This window comes from Vittaforma corneae, assembly GCF_000231115.1.
Source record: "Vittaforma corneae ATCC 50505 unplaced genomic scaffold supercont1.2, whole genome shotgun sequence".
Taxonomy (NCBI): domain Eukaryota; kingdom Fungi; phylum Microsporidia; family Nosematidae; genus Vittaforma; species Vittaforma corneae.
In genome coordinates, this window is record NW_006889835.1 from 190,166 (window position 1) to 206,099 (window position 15,934).

Consider the following 15,934-nt stretch of genomic DNA (forward strand, 5'->3'; position numbering starts at 1 on the left):
TGCCTAGATGGCATGCATCTGTAGTTACGCTTGCCAGTCTTACCTTGAAGCTATAAACATAGTGTGTTTAATTGGCCATTTTAGGTTAATCAATCACATATATATTAGCAGCATCGTCAGTTTATTATGCCAGTAATCTAGGAAATCAGTTTAAACTAGATCTGTTAAAATACTAGCTTTTAGTACCAGGCATGCAAGTAAAATATAAATAAATTTATTCTGATAATCTATACAGTGCCTCCCGTGCTTGCGAACTCATAGGCTCGTCCAAGCACCCTCTAACTATGTTCCTGTCTAGCTTTATCTTTATACTTTTCAAAATGAATGGCTTGCAGCTAATTACATACCTTATGAATCTATGATCATCCCAGTCTTCAAGCTCATTTTTGTTCTCCACCATACTCCAAATATACTCCGCTACATCCCAGTCTTTAATCTCTAATAAGTACTCTAGAGGCACTCTATTAAAAGTCCTTTTAATAAGATAATAGAATTTATCCTTCCTGTCTGTAGGGATTCCTTTGAAGTGCTCAATCGTAAAATGGAAGAGCAAGGCATGGAAAAAACAAGGAGAAGAGTCTAAAATAGAATCAATGAGAGATACCTGCTTTTTGTAGTTAGGAGTGTCAAAGATTACATCAAATATGACACTTAATACGTCCTTGTACGTACTATTGTGAATATCGGAGATGCTGCAGTAATTTCCAGAATGGTCCTCTATAATTGACTGAATGTTTTTGTTGAGCGAGGACGATGATTCGAGAAGAACAGCATTGATTTCATCTCTGGTGAATTTATGTGATGTGCTTGCGCATTCATCTTTTACATTGTTTGCTTTATTGCCTGTTCTTTCACTGTTCTCTTCCATACGTGGAGCTATTAAATGAAGGATAGAAAGAAGCAACGGAAAATAAAAGAATTTTGTGCTTGCAAATGGATTTAAGTAAAAGTGCATCGCCATTTAGCATAGTACAATATTCCGGTTTATACATAAATGAACTCATAAGGATCAAATTAACAAAGCCATAGCAAAGTACCGCTTTTAACAGCATTGTACAAAGCTTGAGCCCTCAACTATTCAGTAAACGCCTTCCAAACAAGCACTAATAATTTACTTAATACGTAAACCAGACTGCATGTGTAGATTTAATATTTTACAGAGCATACTCAACTGGCAGCCTTCCCCTGGGATTCTTTTCATAGTACTTCTTTGCCTTTTCTATCATTTCAAAGATCCTCTCCTCCCCAACATTCTCAGTGACATGCTTTATGACCAATTCCTTATCTTTTTTACTAAACGGCCTCAGACACCTCAAAATAATGTAAACGACAAGACTATCGTTTTGATAATCAGTCTTTTCAATAGTTTTCTTCAAGGATATTCTATTGGAACACAAGTAAAAAAAATTATTTGAAAGTTCCAGATCAAAAAGATTGTCTATAATTGATAGATCTACGAGTGTATGATGTTTACTATCACCGTTATCACCCTTGTAGCTGTTCAGCATGCTTACTATTCTCCTTCTTAAAGTGTATATGCAGTCATTTATGCAATTTACACAGCTTTCCTTATAGTTTTTAAAAACATACAAGCAATCTTTTCTACATAAAATATAAGGAATGGCCATGCAAGGCAGGATTATCTTTGCTTTTAGGGACTCAAAGAGTACTTCAAGGATGTCCCATTCAAAAGGATACACTGCGCCGTCAACCTGTTTTTCAAAATGAAAGAACAGCTCCTGAATAGCATTGATATTTCTGGTAATAAAAGATGAGCACTGTGAAGTATTTTCTTTCAAAATAGATAGAAAGTATTTTGTACTTTGGTTCTTCCTTTTTAGGGTATCAACGAGGATGGAGGAGAAAGATACGGAAAAGAGAGGATTGTATTGAATATAAAAGATTAGAGAGTTGGAGACAACACCCTTCTCGAAAGGAGGCAATAAATCAACAACGCTACCATCTTTATCAAATGAGTTAATGGCCTTATCCTTTTCAAAGAGTATTTCGGTGTTGTATTTTTGAATGTAAATACTAAAAGCAGATTCAAAGGATGGATGGTTAATAGCAGACTTCACCAGCAAAGACGACATAGTATTTGAGTCTATGTCCATGCTATACAATGGATCCTTGAACTTGTATATCTCATATATTCTGTTATACAGTTTTCCTGCATTCATTGTATATTCCTTATAGGCAAGTATCCTTCTAAGTACTGGCAGTAGTCTCATAACTAAAGGACTGTTCAGTAATCTAAAACAATTGAACAGAATACACAATAGAACATTAAAGTAATCTATTTTAGACGGATCAAGTAAGGATGGTGGATCATCCACAATCAGTGAGACTAACTGCACAGTATCAATCAGCGCCATTAAACTTGTGTCTATGCCATCGCTGTTGTCTACCTGCTTATTAATTTCCTTTGCTATGCAGTGCATGAATTTAAGCATATTTAGGGTATAACAGCCATCATTTACATTCTCAGATATTTTAATATACTTTATAAATGACCTGTCAAGTCGATTGTTGAATTCGTCACAGAATATTTCTAAATTTACGCATTTGATTTTTAAAGGTGTTCTTGAATTTTCCAAACAGAAGAAGTAGGAAGAATAAAATGCTCTTAGATTTTCCTCGTCCAGCCTTTCCTCCTTTATAGCCAATATAAGATCTCCGTTAACTGAAGCTACGTTGCTGGCGCTGTTGTTGGCAATGCTTCTGAGGAGGTATCCTTGATCTATCTGTTTGAAAATATTAACAAAGGAGGGCCGGTATTTTTTAATGTTCTTATAAATACTTGACTTTTCTTCCTTTGTAAAAATGCTGAATATTTTCAATCCCTGGAATATTCTCCTGTTTTTAAATAGAAAGAAAAAGAAGAGCCTTTTGTAAATGGAGAGGAGGATTGATTTCATGTTTTCGGAATTGAAGAGCGAGAAGATAAGATTATTTGACAGGATATGATTTGCATCAGTATTATTGCTGGGTTTGTTGCCAGTACTTGTGTTAGGCTTATTTTCATCTATCACACTGTCATTAGTTTTAGTATTAAAGCCATCACCTGTTGATTCATTGTATATTTCTGAAAACGATACGAATATTCTACTTGCTACACTTTCATCAACTTCTTTGACATCCTCCACGCTCTTGATTGAAAGTAAATCAGCCTTAATACTTCTAAGAAACCCAAAGCAATATACAATAAGGAAATGTCTACAGATAAAGTTAGTAGGGTTCTTACACAGAAACTCCACAAAAGAAATGCACTGGGGAAGGTACTGAAAACACTGTTCAAGGGACTCGAATAGCTGATTTTTGTCCCTGCTTTGGATGAAAATGTCAGTTAAGGACTGTAAAAGAATGCTGTTGCGAAAGGTAGTCCTGGAGACTTTAAAGGTATCAACCGTAGAGTAAAGAGTGGACAAGTCTCTAAAATTATCAACTGGACAGAAGTATCTGCTGAGATACTCCCCTGTAAGCAGCTTTGACTCTTTTGGTAGGTCGGTTTTAAAGTTGAGGACTTTGAATAAGAAGCTCCTAAGTTTATTGGAGACAAAATGAAAGTAGGGAGACTCGCATATAAGTTTAAAGACATGGATTGTGCTTGGAGAAAGTGTATTAACATCCAAGTTGGTAATGAAGGGGATCAATTCATCTTTTGTGTGCTCATTAAACACTTTGAGGGATGGATTATCACTAAAAATGCTTGGTATATCATTGGATTTATTTTGTATGGGCTTAGCCATGCCACTCTCATCAATTCTTGCATTTATAGCTTGAATTTTATCTTCGTTTATAGTGGCTGTGTTATGCTCGTTAGTAATAGTTTGTTCAGAATTGGTGGCTTCTTTTGCTATACTATTTTTCTTGTTGCTTATAATAATCTTAATTCTCTTACATTGAACAGGTTGGGAACTACATGCTTCTATCGGTTGTGTGTTGCACCTTACACCATCCTCTTGCTTTGGCTTATTGACTTCTAAGCTCTGTCTAGCATTGGACTGCTTTCTTCCATAGCTTAGTGTTCGCATGTTCTTTCTCATTAAAGGGATTCTCATCTGCATAAAGTAACTGAAATTTTTTAAGGAATAATGAAGGCAGATGCATAAACACAAGACTACTTGAAATAAACGCTGTTGAATAAAAAGGTTATGGTATGGAAATTATTTATTATATGGGATTTTATTTGTTTTCATCTCTTTTTGGCATAAATTGAATGCCTTTCAATGTGCCCATTCCCCTTTGAATCTCTTTTTAATCTGTAGAAGTACTCTGTTCCTTCTCGGTTCAGAAGTTGTACAAATTCCTCGTCATGTGTAATCACAATCAGTTGGAAATCAGTCCTTTCTTTAATAATTAATGAGAGTGTCTGTGCTAAACTTTCAATATTTTCCCTATCTAAATTTGTTGTTGGCTCGTCAAGTGCTAGGACATTGCAGCCGCAGGAAAATGAGTCAGCTAATGCAATTCTAAATAGAATGCTAGCTATCATCTTCTGGCCTGCCGAAGATCTACCCCTCATATCTAGCTCTACTCCACTCTTTACCATTACCATCCTGTAGTTATATGCCCTGGTTTCAGAACTCTCAGATTTCAACTCAATATAATCAATATCGTTTCCTTTGTAAGTATTACTCCACAAATCTCTCAGTGTCTTATTCACCTCTTCAATCTTTGAACTGTGAAAATCTACAATTGCCTTATCAAGTCCATTAATGCACTTGTCCATATCATCTAGACCTAACTCAAGGGTCTTGATTTCTACTGCGCATGTAAGATAGTTCCTATTGGAATTGGCATATGCTTCCAACTCCTCGCCTAGGGCTCGAAGTGTATGTGCCAGCTGCTTTAATTCTCCTTTGATTACAGACTCAGAACTGCTCATTTTTATTTTTTTATCCTCATACTGTGAATATTTGTCCTTTAGTTGGACATACCTGGTAGAATCGAAGCTTTTAAGCTCATTCTCGATACTAACAATTCTTTCTTTGGTCCTTCTTAACTTTATATTCTCCTCTATAACTAATAAGTTATACTTTGCCATTTCCAGCTCTTTTGTGAGCTTTATTATTTTATTCTTATGTTCCATTATCTGAGACCTTATCTTTTCATATTCGTTGGTATCCTTTAATATTTCGACCTGTAGAATCTGCCGATTAAACATCACGGTCTCATCATAAAAGCTATTTGTAATAGATGCCTTTAGCACTGCTATCTCCTCCTTGGTCTGCCTGACTATTCGGTCTATCTGGGCTATCCTTTCATTCTTTATTTCAACATCCATTTTTCTTTTTATGTACCGTTTCTTTATCTTGTCTAGCTTATCTTCTTTGATGGAAATAGAGTTCTCAAGTGTTTTCAGGTTAACTACTTTAATACTCTTTAAATCTTCTATATACCTGTCACGTGTCTTAATATTTTCTCTGTTTTCTTTCTCTTGTTGGATAAGTTTTGACAGACACTCTTTCTGTTTGATTTCTTTGTTGTATAAGGAAAGTTCAGCTCTTTTCTGCTCTAAATGAGATTTTGAGCTGTTGAGATCCTCTTTGATTGATGCTATATCAACATCTTCTTGAATATTACTAAGTTCGTTTTCCATGGATTTTAGTTGGTCTTTTTTATTTTTAACATCTGCAAACTTCTGCTTTAGTCTGTCTAACTCGACCTGCCCTTCATGTATCTTCTTCTCGAGTATGCTTGCCATGTTGTCCATCGCATTCTCGAAATTACATTCTAGAAGCTCAGATATCAACTGCCTTATTCTCATTTTAGCACTATTTCTTTGTTCAATCTCTGCATTCATCTTCTCATGTATCTTAACATTGTTCTTAAGAGTCTCCAGCTTCGCTTCAGTGGCCTTCACACGTTCCGGCAGTTTTTCAAGGAGGGTTTCCAGTCTAGTCTTGAAGCTCAGCATAGTTTCGTCCTTCATGCAGTTCTTACAGAGTGGGCAGATCTTGTTTTTATTGCCTATTTCCAAAAAGTTTTTATAAATGGCATTGGCATACTTATTGTTTTCTATTTTATTTCTACCATCCTCAATTTCAGAAATGAGACTTTCCACGTTTTTCAATGGCTCTAATTTTAGAATATCACTATTTTCTAACTGTTTCAATATTGCTATATCCTTGTTGATTAACTTGGAACTGTCTGTGTGAAATATTTCCTTAATTTTTGGGACTGCACAAGCATCCACTGCAATATTGCCGTTATGTCTATTATTATATTGGTTTTCAACATCGATAACCTTATTTTCATACTTCTTTTCATCGAAAAAATTAATCTTTTCAAACAGAATCTTCATTTCAAGAAGTACCTTTGCATTTGAAACACCATTTTGTTCAGCTATAATCTTATTTTTCTGCTCCTCTGAGCTAACGTGCTTGCACTGGTCCATCAGCCTGTTCAAGGCGTCAGTCTTTTCCTCAATCTCTCTTTTCATATCACTAGCAGAATATTCTGCAGTTTCATTTTTCAACTTTTCAATAGATTCAATAAGTAAGCTTCTTTTAAACGTTTTTTCAGATTGCCTAAATGCCTCATTCATTTTGTCTTGCTTAGCATTGACATCCTCTAGCAACTCATCGACGGTAGCCTCAAGCTCTAGCTGCTTGCCATAGTCTATGGCAATATCCGCAATCTCAATCTCAGGTCTTGGCTTCAAATCTTTATATCGATTTATGAACTCGCTCTTTTCACATGCTGTTTGTTCAAATATCTTTTGCTCATTTTTTTGAAGTATCAAAGCCTCTTTTTCCCTTTCTAGTTCTGCTTCTTTCTGTTTAATGTTGTCTTCAGCTACCTTAAATACCTCTAGAATCTTTCCAGACAGCTCAGGCTCTGCACATCCAAACTCACCCATAAGATTATCAATATTTTCCTTTCTTTCTGCCATTAGGTTACTTAGTGTATGCTCGTTGTTTTGAATCTTATTCAGCTTATCTTCATTCTTCTGTGACTCCTCCAATACTTTCAATCTATATTTTTCAATTCTTGAGAACTCTTCTTCAATGTTACAGTTATCTAGATCCAGAAGCGTTTGTTCTAGTTCGTTAACTCTTTGGACAGCATATTCTTTGTCTGTAGCAGATAGTATCTCATATGAAAAATTGCTTATGAATTTCATGCAGCTATCAAACTCGGCTTTCAATATCTTATAGTTCTGATCTAATTTTTCATAGATCACCAGCTCATTAGCAATAGATTTCATGTTTCGCTCAATTCTGGCTGTTTCATCGCCAAATGCTCTTAATTTTACATTTTTCTTCTCCATTTCCTCGTTGTATGACTCAATTTTCTTCAAAAGATCATCTCTTTTTAGTTTTTCTTTCAGGAAAAACGAGAGTTGCTGCGTCTTCAGTTTTAAATCTGCCGCTATCTCTTTTTTAGAAGCTTTTAATCCCAAAAGAGCCTTGTTGTATTTTGTGGAACTGAAAATATCGTCTAACTTTTTTTTCATAACAGTTGGGTCGCCAATAGGCCAGATACTCTCATCCTGATGACAGAAGATTACATTTTCAAGGATTGAGTAGCTTACTCCCAGATGCTCTGGAACATCTTTATCAATATCTCCGAGCTTAGTTGTTATTAAAACCTCTCTGCCATTTAGTTCTCTACTCAGTGAGCACTCCAAAGTCTTCTGTTCAGCTCTTGCTTTTCTTGTTGATGATTGCATCGATCTACTGCATAGCAATACCTCATTTTTGTTATTTCTAAACTCAAGCCTCACTTCAGCCTTGATATCAATTTCTTTAGCAATCTTAGGATCATATATAAACGCACCGCCCCGGCTATTAGGTGGCATATCACCCGTGGTGATATATTTCAAGCATTCAATAACAGTGGTTTTTCCTGTGCCGTTTGCTCCAACAATGAGTGTTAGTGGTGTATAAAACTCCAGCACATTTTTTTCTCTTGGATCGAATGATCTTATTCCCTGGATCATAAGTTTATCTAGCTTTGACATAATGGGTTTGAACTTTTGAAAGTAAAAGAACACTGTTTTAGTTTTCTTGTTAAAAAGATTAGAATATGTGTGTTTATGTTTATTTATTCGCATTGTCCAGCCAGTAGCTTTCTGTGGCAATTTTTCTATATTTTGTAGATTACAATTATCTGTTTTTATAGTATTTTTGCCCTGGAACATTATTGCTTTGAACAAGCATGTCTTTTTCTTCGCCCTGGCATGGAGGATGGAAAAGATGTGAACAGGAACCGAACTAGAAGAATTGTTATGGTAGATTCTGATGAGGAAAATGCAATAAATAATACTCATGAAGTAATCCAAACACAAAACAATACACAAAGCCAAGCTGGTGAAGCGCAAATTCAAGAAATCCAAAGCAGTAATGAAGCACAAGCCAAGTTACAGAGCTATAGTCAGAATAACAATGATGCACAGAAAAAGAAAAAAGCAAAAATAGCACTGTCATTAAAAACAGAGGATATTGAAAAGTATTGCTATGATGTTATAACTGAAATGAAGGACTTCTACAAAAAAGATTTAGATCTTAATTCTGAGTCTAAGCCAGCACATTACAAAATAGACAACATTGAACATATTTGCTCTAAGATTATCAAAAGGGGTGTTCAGGAGATCTTTGTAAAGATGGGAATACTGAAAGAATTGAAGGTGTGGTTAGAACCATTGCCTGACAACTCACTACCAAATCAGAAAATCAAAAGAGCAATCATGGATCTTTTAATTAACTTAAGGGTCTCAAAAGCAGATTTACTCAGCAGTGGGATAGGCAAGATTGTGCATTTCTATTCAAAAAACTCAAGAGAAGCCTTGGACATTAGGAAAATGTCATTGAACGTAATCAAAAAGTGGAAATCGATGATTATAAAGGAAGAGATTGAACAGTAGCAAATCAATGTTATACGGTACTATGGTATATTGTATCAAGATATTAATATTGGTTTTTAATTCTTAACTGTCACATGTTTCATTTTGACAGGGGCAGTAAAATTAAATGAACTGTGAAGCCTTCTGTTATGAAAATATACAATATTTCATTGATCATGGCTTTTGTATCCATTGTTTACACAGTAGGTGAAGTAATGTACTACGATTCAGCTCATGGAACATTTCCAAGGGAGTCTGCACCAAGCTATGGGTATTACGGTGGCCATCCATTTGCCGCTTATCTAAGTTTATTTTTGTTTGGACATGATAACGTTAGGAACTATAGCTTTAGACATTAAAATCAAATTATTTATGTGATTTCTAATGGCTTGTTTTGTTTTAGTCTCGTGTGGAGGCAATGTAATACTGTTTAGGGTCCTCCTATATACGACTGTTTGGCAAGGACAGTTTTTCTTTATTGGACTTAGGCTATAACAAAAACTTTCAAATAAAACAGTGTGAAATAGATCATTGCATTGCATATAGCAATGGTTCTGAGATGGATTTTTAATTATTTGATTTTCTGTCTTAGCACACTTCTCTTGAAAATGGCAAGTTCTTACCGCTAAAACTCCCAGTATTTACATAAGAATATGCAAAACTTTCCCACAAGTGTCCATGGCTCAGTCAATACTAACATTCAAAGTGGCAATTGCTTTTATTAGAATAGCATTCGTTGTGAATACTATTTGATGGTTTATGGGTAGGACTGGAAAATATTTCAATCATTTAATATTTCCACTCATTTGTTTGTTGTTGTCATTATAAAAAGGAACTAAGGATTCTAAACACGTCTCTTAAGGAGTGTACATAATTGATCATCCCTACTAATGCATTAAATGAGATTGGCAGCCAGAAGCTTTCTTGATCTTGTTGGAATGCTATCAGTATGGCATCGTGCAATATTTTCTTTTCTATATTTGTTGCACAAGTGTAAACACCCCAAGTGTCATGTCTGATAGCTTTCATACACCATCTAAAATTGTGCCTAGTCTCATTGAAGATGAAGATGGCACCTTTACAGAATTTATAAATCGCAGTGCTACTAATAGAATGATTGATGCACATCTTGAAGCTTCAGGATCGATCAACTTGCCAGAATATCAAACCCACAAGTATAAGATTCGTGAACTTATTGCATTATGTATTTTTAACGGGAGCTCGGCAAACTTGTTGTCAACAGTTAGTCCAAGAGTCAGTGAAAAATTTAAGAAGATGAATTTAACACTGCCCAGAAAACCTTCGCTCTCAGGAGTTTTTGAAATAGTTAATCTAAGCAATCTACGATTTAAGCATGTGCCTTTAGCGAGTTTAAAGTTCCTAAATGACCACTTTAGGATGAAAATTTTGAATTTATCATCAACAAATGTTAATGTTGCTCAGTTGAATGGTGCCAACCTTAATAATGTAGAGGCCTTGTTTCTGGAGAATATCGGATTAACAACGTTTCCCCGCTTGCTCAGCTTCAGCATTCTTAGAGTTCTCGACCTAAGCAACAATAATATCACAAAACTAGAACCTGAAGGCTATTTCGATAAAAAGGCGAAAAAATATGGAGAATTACCACATCTGGAATTTTTGTATTTATACAACAATCCTATTAAACGTACAGATATTAGTTCGGAATTTGCTAGGATATTTGTCTACGATGCTGATATTATATTAGACGAATCATCTCTGTCGATAAGCGAGCTACGTCTGAACAAGAGAGGAGGCTCGAGAAAAAGACCTATTGGATTAGTCTCAGAAGACGAAGACCAACCATCAGGAACTAATACGTGAGTAAATCAGTTTAGAAAGCCTTTTAGTTTTGATATTTAGAAAAGATTATTCCATTGTAAATACCTTCAATAATTTTGCATAAACCTAATTCCAAAATAAATGTTAAAAACAATACCTATTTAAACGCTAATTTAATTTTTGAGTTTTAGACTTAAAATCTTGCTGGTAAGATCTGCTGGACACCTGTACACGCCAAACAACGACTCGCTCCTTGAGAAGAACTGTGGCTTCAGGCTGACAACAAGGAACTGGTCAGACGAACTGAAGATGTACCTAGAAAGGCTTTCAACATTGACCTTGTCTAGTGCCGAATCAACCTCGTCAAATATGTAAAATGGGGGTCTTCGATACTTACTCAAAGCAAAAATAAAAGAGAGAAGAGCTATGGACTTTTCACCTCCACTCAACTCGTGGAATGGAACAAATCTCTTTGAGGGTGGCATCAAGTAGTATTTTACATTGTTTGCAAAAGGATCTCCCTCATATACAAGATAGGAATTGGCTTCAGACTCTCCTGTCTCAACCCTGGTCAGTTCCCTGTAGATTTCAGATATCTCCTGCGAAATAACAGCGAAGCATCTGCTAAACGCATCCATTCTTCGTCTTTTAATTTCCTGGAACTGCCTTTTAGCTTCTAACAGCTCTTCTTTTGCTATTTCATATTCTCTGTTCAACCTTGAAAATTTAGTTTGAAGCGAGGAGTCTGAGGAAGAAAAAGACGGGGTATTTTGGGAAATTAGCTGGTTTATTTCCTCCAGTTTACTCTTTAACTGTGTAACATTTTCCTCAACAGCAGGATCAATTGAATCACTTTCAATCTTTAGATTAGACTCCAATTCTGCATACTTGATCAAATCTTTAAGATCCTCCTCTACTCTTGCAAGATGCAGTTGGTGACTCAAAATACTGTTATTCAGTTGGTTTCTCTTCTCAGAAAATGTCCTTAACAGCTGGTTCTGTGTCTTTAATCTTTCTTTTACATTCTCAAGATTGGTATACAGTTGATTAAGTTGATTTTCAAGGACATTTAGGTCCTTCTTATCTGCATCATTCCATGATACAGCAGCATTTGTAGTTAATTCTTCATTAACCAAATTGATTTTATCCTTCAATGTTTCTATTCTTATTAAAAGCTCCTGTCTGCGATAATCTTGCCTTATTCTTTCCTTATATTCTGAAAGGCTATTCAATCCTATTGTTCTGAGCAGATTACCAAAGACTGTCTTCTCTATTTGCTTCTTTGCTTCCTTTATTAATCTCTGATTGCTTTCAAAATCTGACAAGGATTCTTCCAAAAATAATAGCTCTCTTTGATAAGGCTCGGCATCAAGCTCGCTCAGCATTGATATTTCAATATTTTCTACTTTAATGCCATCTTTCTTCTGTTTCAGTTCATCAATCTTCATTTTTACCGTTGAAACATCAGAAAATGCCTCTTTTCTGTCTTTGTTTATTTTGATATCGTCAAGTATTGATTTCCTCTTGACTAGTAATTGGTCAATAATGTCATCCTCAAACTTATTTACTGTTGCTTTTCCACCTGTAATTAGACCAGCAGGAGAAAACAGTACGCCATCCAGCGTGCAAATGTTGCCTGGATACTTTTGAGTATAAAGAGTATGCTTGGCCAGATCAATACTATCAACAATCAGGGAATTCTTAAATATAAAACCTATGATATTCTCATATTCAGGAGCATATCTAATGCAGTTTCTTGCAAGATAATCCTTAAATTCAGGAGAACCAAAGCTCTTTATATTTTCACTATTCTCCTTGTCATCACTGATAATACCCTTAACTCTATTAAGAGGAAGAAATGTGAGTTTGCAGGCCCTTGTTTCTTTAATATATCTCAAGCAGTCTAAAGCTGTCTTTTCATTATCAACAATAACAGACTGGTCATGTCTTGATAGCAAAACACCAACGGACAGCTCATATTTCTTCTGAATAGGCTGTATTAAATCTATTACTCTTCCATGAACACCTGAAAATATTGTTTTTAGACTCTCGATAGTGCTCCTAATCATAGATCTTCTTGCTGCATCATTCTTCCGTGCTTTATTCAATAATATATCCCTCATAACATCATTCAGATCTCTATTCAGCTTGTCTTCATCAGATATAATGCGCTCATAGGCATGAATCTTATTCTGAATTTGAGATTCTAAATGCTGTATTTCCTTCTCAATGGAGCACATCTTCTCTAGCTTTATTTTATTTTCCCTTTTCAATTTCACTATTCCTTGCTTTTATCTTAGATATTTTTGAATTAATCTGCTTAATTGTATTTTGAAGTTGATCTCTTTTGTTAAGCTTATCAAAGTTCAAAAGTGTCATTTCTGACAATTGCTTTTCTAAGCCAGAGACCTTCTGGGAGTATTCTATTTCTTTTTCTTTTAACACGTCCTCAAATCGACTGTGAGTTAAGATTTCTCCCTCAAATACAACATTTTCAGAAAATTCAATAGACGAAGGAATTTTTGCTAATTCCTCTTTTGTGCTTGTTAGATTATCAACCAATTCCTTTAACTCGGCAGTTTTAGCTTCAATATCAAATACCCTTTTCTTAGTCTGCCTACTCCTTTCAAAAGTTAATTCCGTTTCCTTCTCGAAATACTCCTTTTGAAGTTTTGCTGTCTCACTTCTTGTTTTATTCACTGTACTAAATATTTCATTGTACTTTTCATTCTCCTTCATCTGCTCTAATGACTTTATTGTTTCTTTAATCCTATCTACTTCTATTTTTTTGCTTTTAATCTCAGCCTCATAAATTTTTCTCTGGACTAGATCCTTTTGGTTAATTAAGGATTCAAACGTCTTTTCCTTGTCCTTAACTTCTTTTATTTCTTTCATCATTTCCAAGCAATCCTTCCTCTTCTCGTATTTCAGGCTCAGACTCTTGTTCATAACAGATATTTTTTCACTAAGAACATTATATTCCTCAGCATAGGCGTCGCTTCCGCACACATTCTCAATCATTTTCAGCAGATCAACATCACTCTTAATAACATCTCCCTGATAAATAACAAAGTTCTTAACTTTGCTAAGAATGTTGAGCTGCTCTAACTCCTGGTTGTATTGTCTCTGTGTTACTTTATTCCCATTCACAAAATATTTACAGTTAGTAGAATGATAAATATCCTGGTTTAAATTAGCACTGTCAAGAATGGCTGAGTCGTTGGCGTTGCTATTAGCACCGTCTTTGTATATTCTTCTTTCAAATATCATTGAATTAATATAAATTTTCACGCTAGCTTCTGTTGAATTATACTCTACCAAATTCTTCAGATGCTTGACTCTTAAGTAGCTATTAGGTACGTTCAAGACAAAAGAAATTGCGTCCAGTATATTGCTTTTTCCAGAACCGTTTGGCCCAATAATACAGCTAAACCGATCGAGAGGTCCTAATAAATGTGTTCCCTTATACGATTTAAAGTTTGTTATTTCAAGTCTATCGAGAATCATGAGGGTTGCTAAAAATTTGCATAAACATTAAATACGTATATTTTTGCAATTCAGGCAATAGGCTTGTTTAAAGACTGCTGAATATTTGAGATTCTTGACAGTTTTTGCTATAACTTTTAAGAAAACTCCGTCTTTATATCGTACAATGGCCCTCTTGTGATAGAAACAATCAAATAGACCGGGTTTATTAAATATTAAAAATGTTGGCATGATACGTATGCAATAGGATAACGAAAGTACATTTAAAATATCTTTTAATTCGACTTCTCTTCAAAACACTCGTTTTCAATAAAATCTAAAAATCGTCTAGCATACTCTTCTGGATTTTTCGATGATTTGCTGCCTATACAGCAGAATATCTGCAAAATGCTCTCAATTCTTTTTGAAATAGTATATTCTGTTAAAACATCGACAATTCCAACACTAAAGCTCATCCTCTGGCCTTCTAATTTTGCCTGATCATGCACTTTTAAGCTTTCTAACACTCTTCCATCTTCATCGTAAAGCATAAATTCCGAATTACAACATGAGCCAATGCTTATAACGAGGGAGTAGTCCATAAGGTTCAGGGATTTCAAAAACTCCACATCCCTTCTAATAGCATTGGTAATACACTTTCTATCCTCAACAACTAATTTTTTATCTACCCATTGGTCCTCAATACCGATACCAATGCACTTTCTGTTTAAATTTTTGCCTTTTAAGTCAAAAATTTGACCTGCGATTCCCCTGAAAACATTGTCCATTACAACAAAGCTAAACTTCGGAGTGGAGTAGATCCCTGCAATTTTAGACACAAAGGTGTCGGGAAAGAGCGAGTAGTACTTGCAGAAATTCTCCATGTGCTGCAAAACACATTTTAGTTCGCTTTCTCTAACTACTTTTACTGCATATTTAAAATTAGATGAGTAGAAAATGAGAGACCCAGTTTTTCCCTTTATTTTCACGTTGTAAATAAAAGACTTTGAAGATCCAAAGTCTAGTGGAGCATTTAGGAACAGTCGTGGATAGAAAGACTTACAAGGCAGGTTATACACATTGATTTCTTCAACATCCTTGATTTTAGAAACTGTATCGGATTTGAGCTTTGACTTGAAGTATGAATTGAATTCATGCAGAACCATGAGTGCTAGATTGACGTTTTCCAGTATTTTGTCATCTATTGAGCAAGCATTTGTACTTGTAAACTCTGTATTGTTGCTGTTAATGTCAATGTCGATAGTAACGTTTTTGTTCCTTAAACCACAGTCACTATTCTTCTTTACATTATTGCAGCCATTAGAATGGATAGCACTATGATATTTTTGACTTTTTATGTTTTTGTCTGCTACTTTGGAAGAGTCTTCTTCTACTTTCAATGTGCAATTTCCAATGGCTTCCACAATATTTTTTGGCAGATTTACTGCAAATGTTCTCTTTCTCAAATCTTGAATCACTGTAAAAACCCTTGGCCTTCTTGCTCTCATCACGGAGGAGAATGGGGATTTATTAGTTTGTATACAAAAAGAAAAATAAAAGAGACCGATTAGGCTGAAGGATTAGATGCATGTTGCATGATGCAAAAAACCCAAGCAAATAATATTGAATTTTATGCCAATATCCTTTCCGATTTGATATTAAATGAATTAAAGTAGTTGGATAGAATTTCAGAGGGTTATGAATGAACTCGCGCACATATTTGGATTTTTGGTAATTTTTGGAACTTCCCCATGGCAGTTACTTTTAAAGCAATCCAAGAGCCACTGTGCAAAGAGATCAAAATACTGGATAGTCTGA

General features: G+C 35.1%; 8 protein-coding genes across 8 annotated transcripts; 2 read left to right on the forward strand and 6 right to left on the reverse strand.

The window, feature by feature from the left end:
- Positions 1–214: 214 nt before the first annotated feature.
- On the reverse strand, positions 215–868 carry VICG_00387 (uncharacterized protein; the record flags this gene model as incomplete). The annotated part of the gene is made up of 1 exon (XM_007603778.1): positions 215–868. The coding sequence occupies one exon, from the start codon at positions 866–868 to the stop codon at positions 215–217; it is 654 nt and encodes a 217-aa protein (XP_007603840.1).
- A 286-nt stretch (positions 869–1,154) lies between these two features.
- Positions 1,155–4,046, reverse strand: VICG_00388 (uncharacterized protein; the record flags this gene model as incomplete). The annotated part of the gene is made up of 1 exon (XM_007603779.1): positions 1,155–4,046. The coding sequence occupies one exon, from the start codon at positions 4,044–4,046 to the stop codon at positions 1,155–1,157; it is 2,892 nt and encodes a 963-aa protein (XP_007603841.1).
- A 149-nt stretch (positions 4,047–4,195) lies between these two features.
- Positions 4,196–7,969, reverse strand: VICG_00389 (uncharacterized protein; the record flags this gene model as incomplete). Its single annotated transcript, XM_007603780.1, has 1 exon — positions 4,196–7,969. One exon carries the CDS (start codon positions 7,967–7,969, stop codon positions 4,196–4,198), a length of 3,774 nt encoding a protein of 1,257 aa, XP_007603842.1.
- A 219-nt stretch (positions 7,970–8,188) lies between these two features.
- Positions 8,189–8,872, forward strand: VICG_00390 (uncharacterized protein; the record flags this gene model as incomplete). The annotated part of the gene is made up of 1 exon (XM_007603781.1): positions 8,189–8,872. The coding sequence occupies one exon, from the start codon at positions 8,189–8,191 to the stop codon at positions 8,870–8,872; it is 684 nt and encodes a 227-aa protein (XP_007603843.1).
- A 990-nt stretch (positions 8,873–9,862) lies between these two features.
- VICG_00391 (uncharacterized protein) lies at positions 9,863–10,693 on the forward strand (the record flags this gene model as incomplete). The annotated part of the gene is made up of 1 exon (XM_007603782.1): positions 9,863–10,693. The coding sequence occupies one exon, from the start codon at positions 9,863–9,865 to the stop codon at positions 10,691–10,693; it is 831 nt and encodes a 276-aa protein (XP_007603844.1).
- Positions 10,694–10,824: 131 nt separating this feature from the next.
- On the reverse strand, positions 10,825–12,924 carry VICG_00392 (uncharacterized protein; the record flags this gene model as incomplete). Its single annotated transcript, XM_007603783.1, has 1 exon — positions 10,825–12,924. The coding sequence occupies one exon, from the start codon at positions 12,922–12,924 to the stop codon at positions 10,825–10,827; it is 2,100 nt and encodes a 699-aa protein (XP_007603845.1).
- Positions 12,908–14,158, reverse strand: VICG_00393 (uncharacterized protein; the record flags this gene model as incomplete). Its single annotated transcript, XM_007603784.1, has 1 exon — positions 12,908–14,158. One exon carries the CDS (start codon positions 14,156–14,158, stop codon positions 12,908–12,910), a length of 1,251 nt encoding a protein of 416 aa, XP_007603846.1.
- A 254-nt stretch (positions 14,159–14,412) lies between these two features.
- On the reverse strand, positions 14,413–15,624 carry VICG_00394 (uncharacterized protein; the record flags this gene model as incomplete). Its single annotated transcript, XM_007603785.1, has 1 exon — positions 14,413–15,624. The coding sequence occupies one exon, from the start codon at positions 15,622–15,624 to the stop codon at positions 14,413–14,415; it is 1,212 nt and encodes a 403-aa protein (XP_007603847.1).
- Between the last annotated feature and the right edge of the window lie 310 nt (positions 15,625–15,934).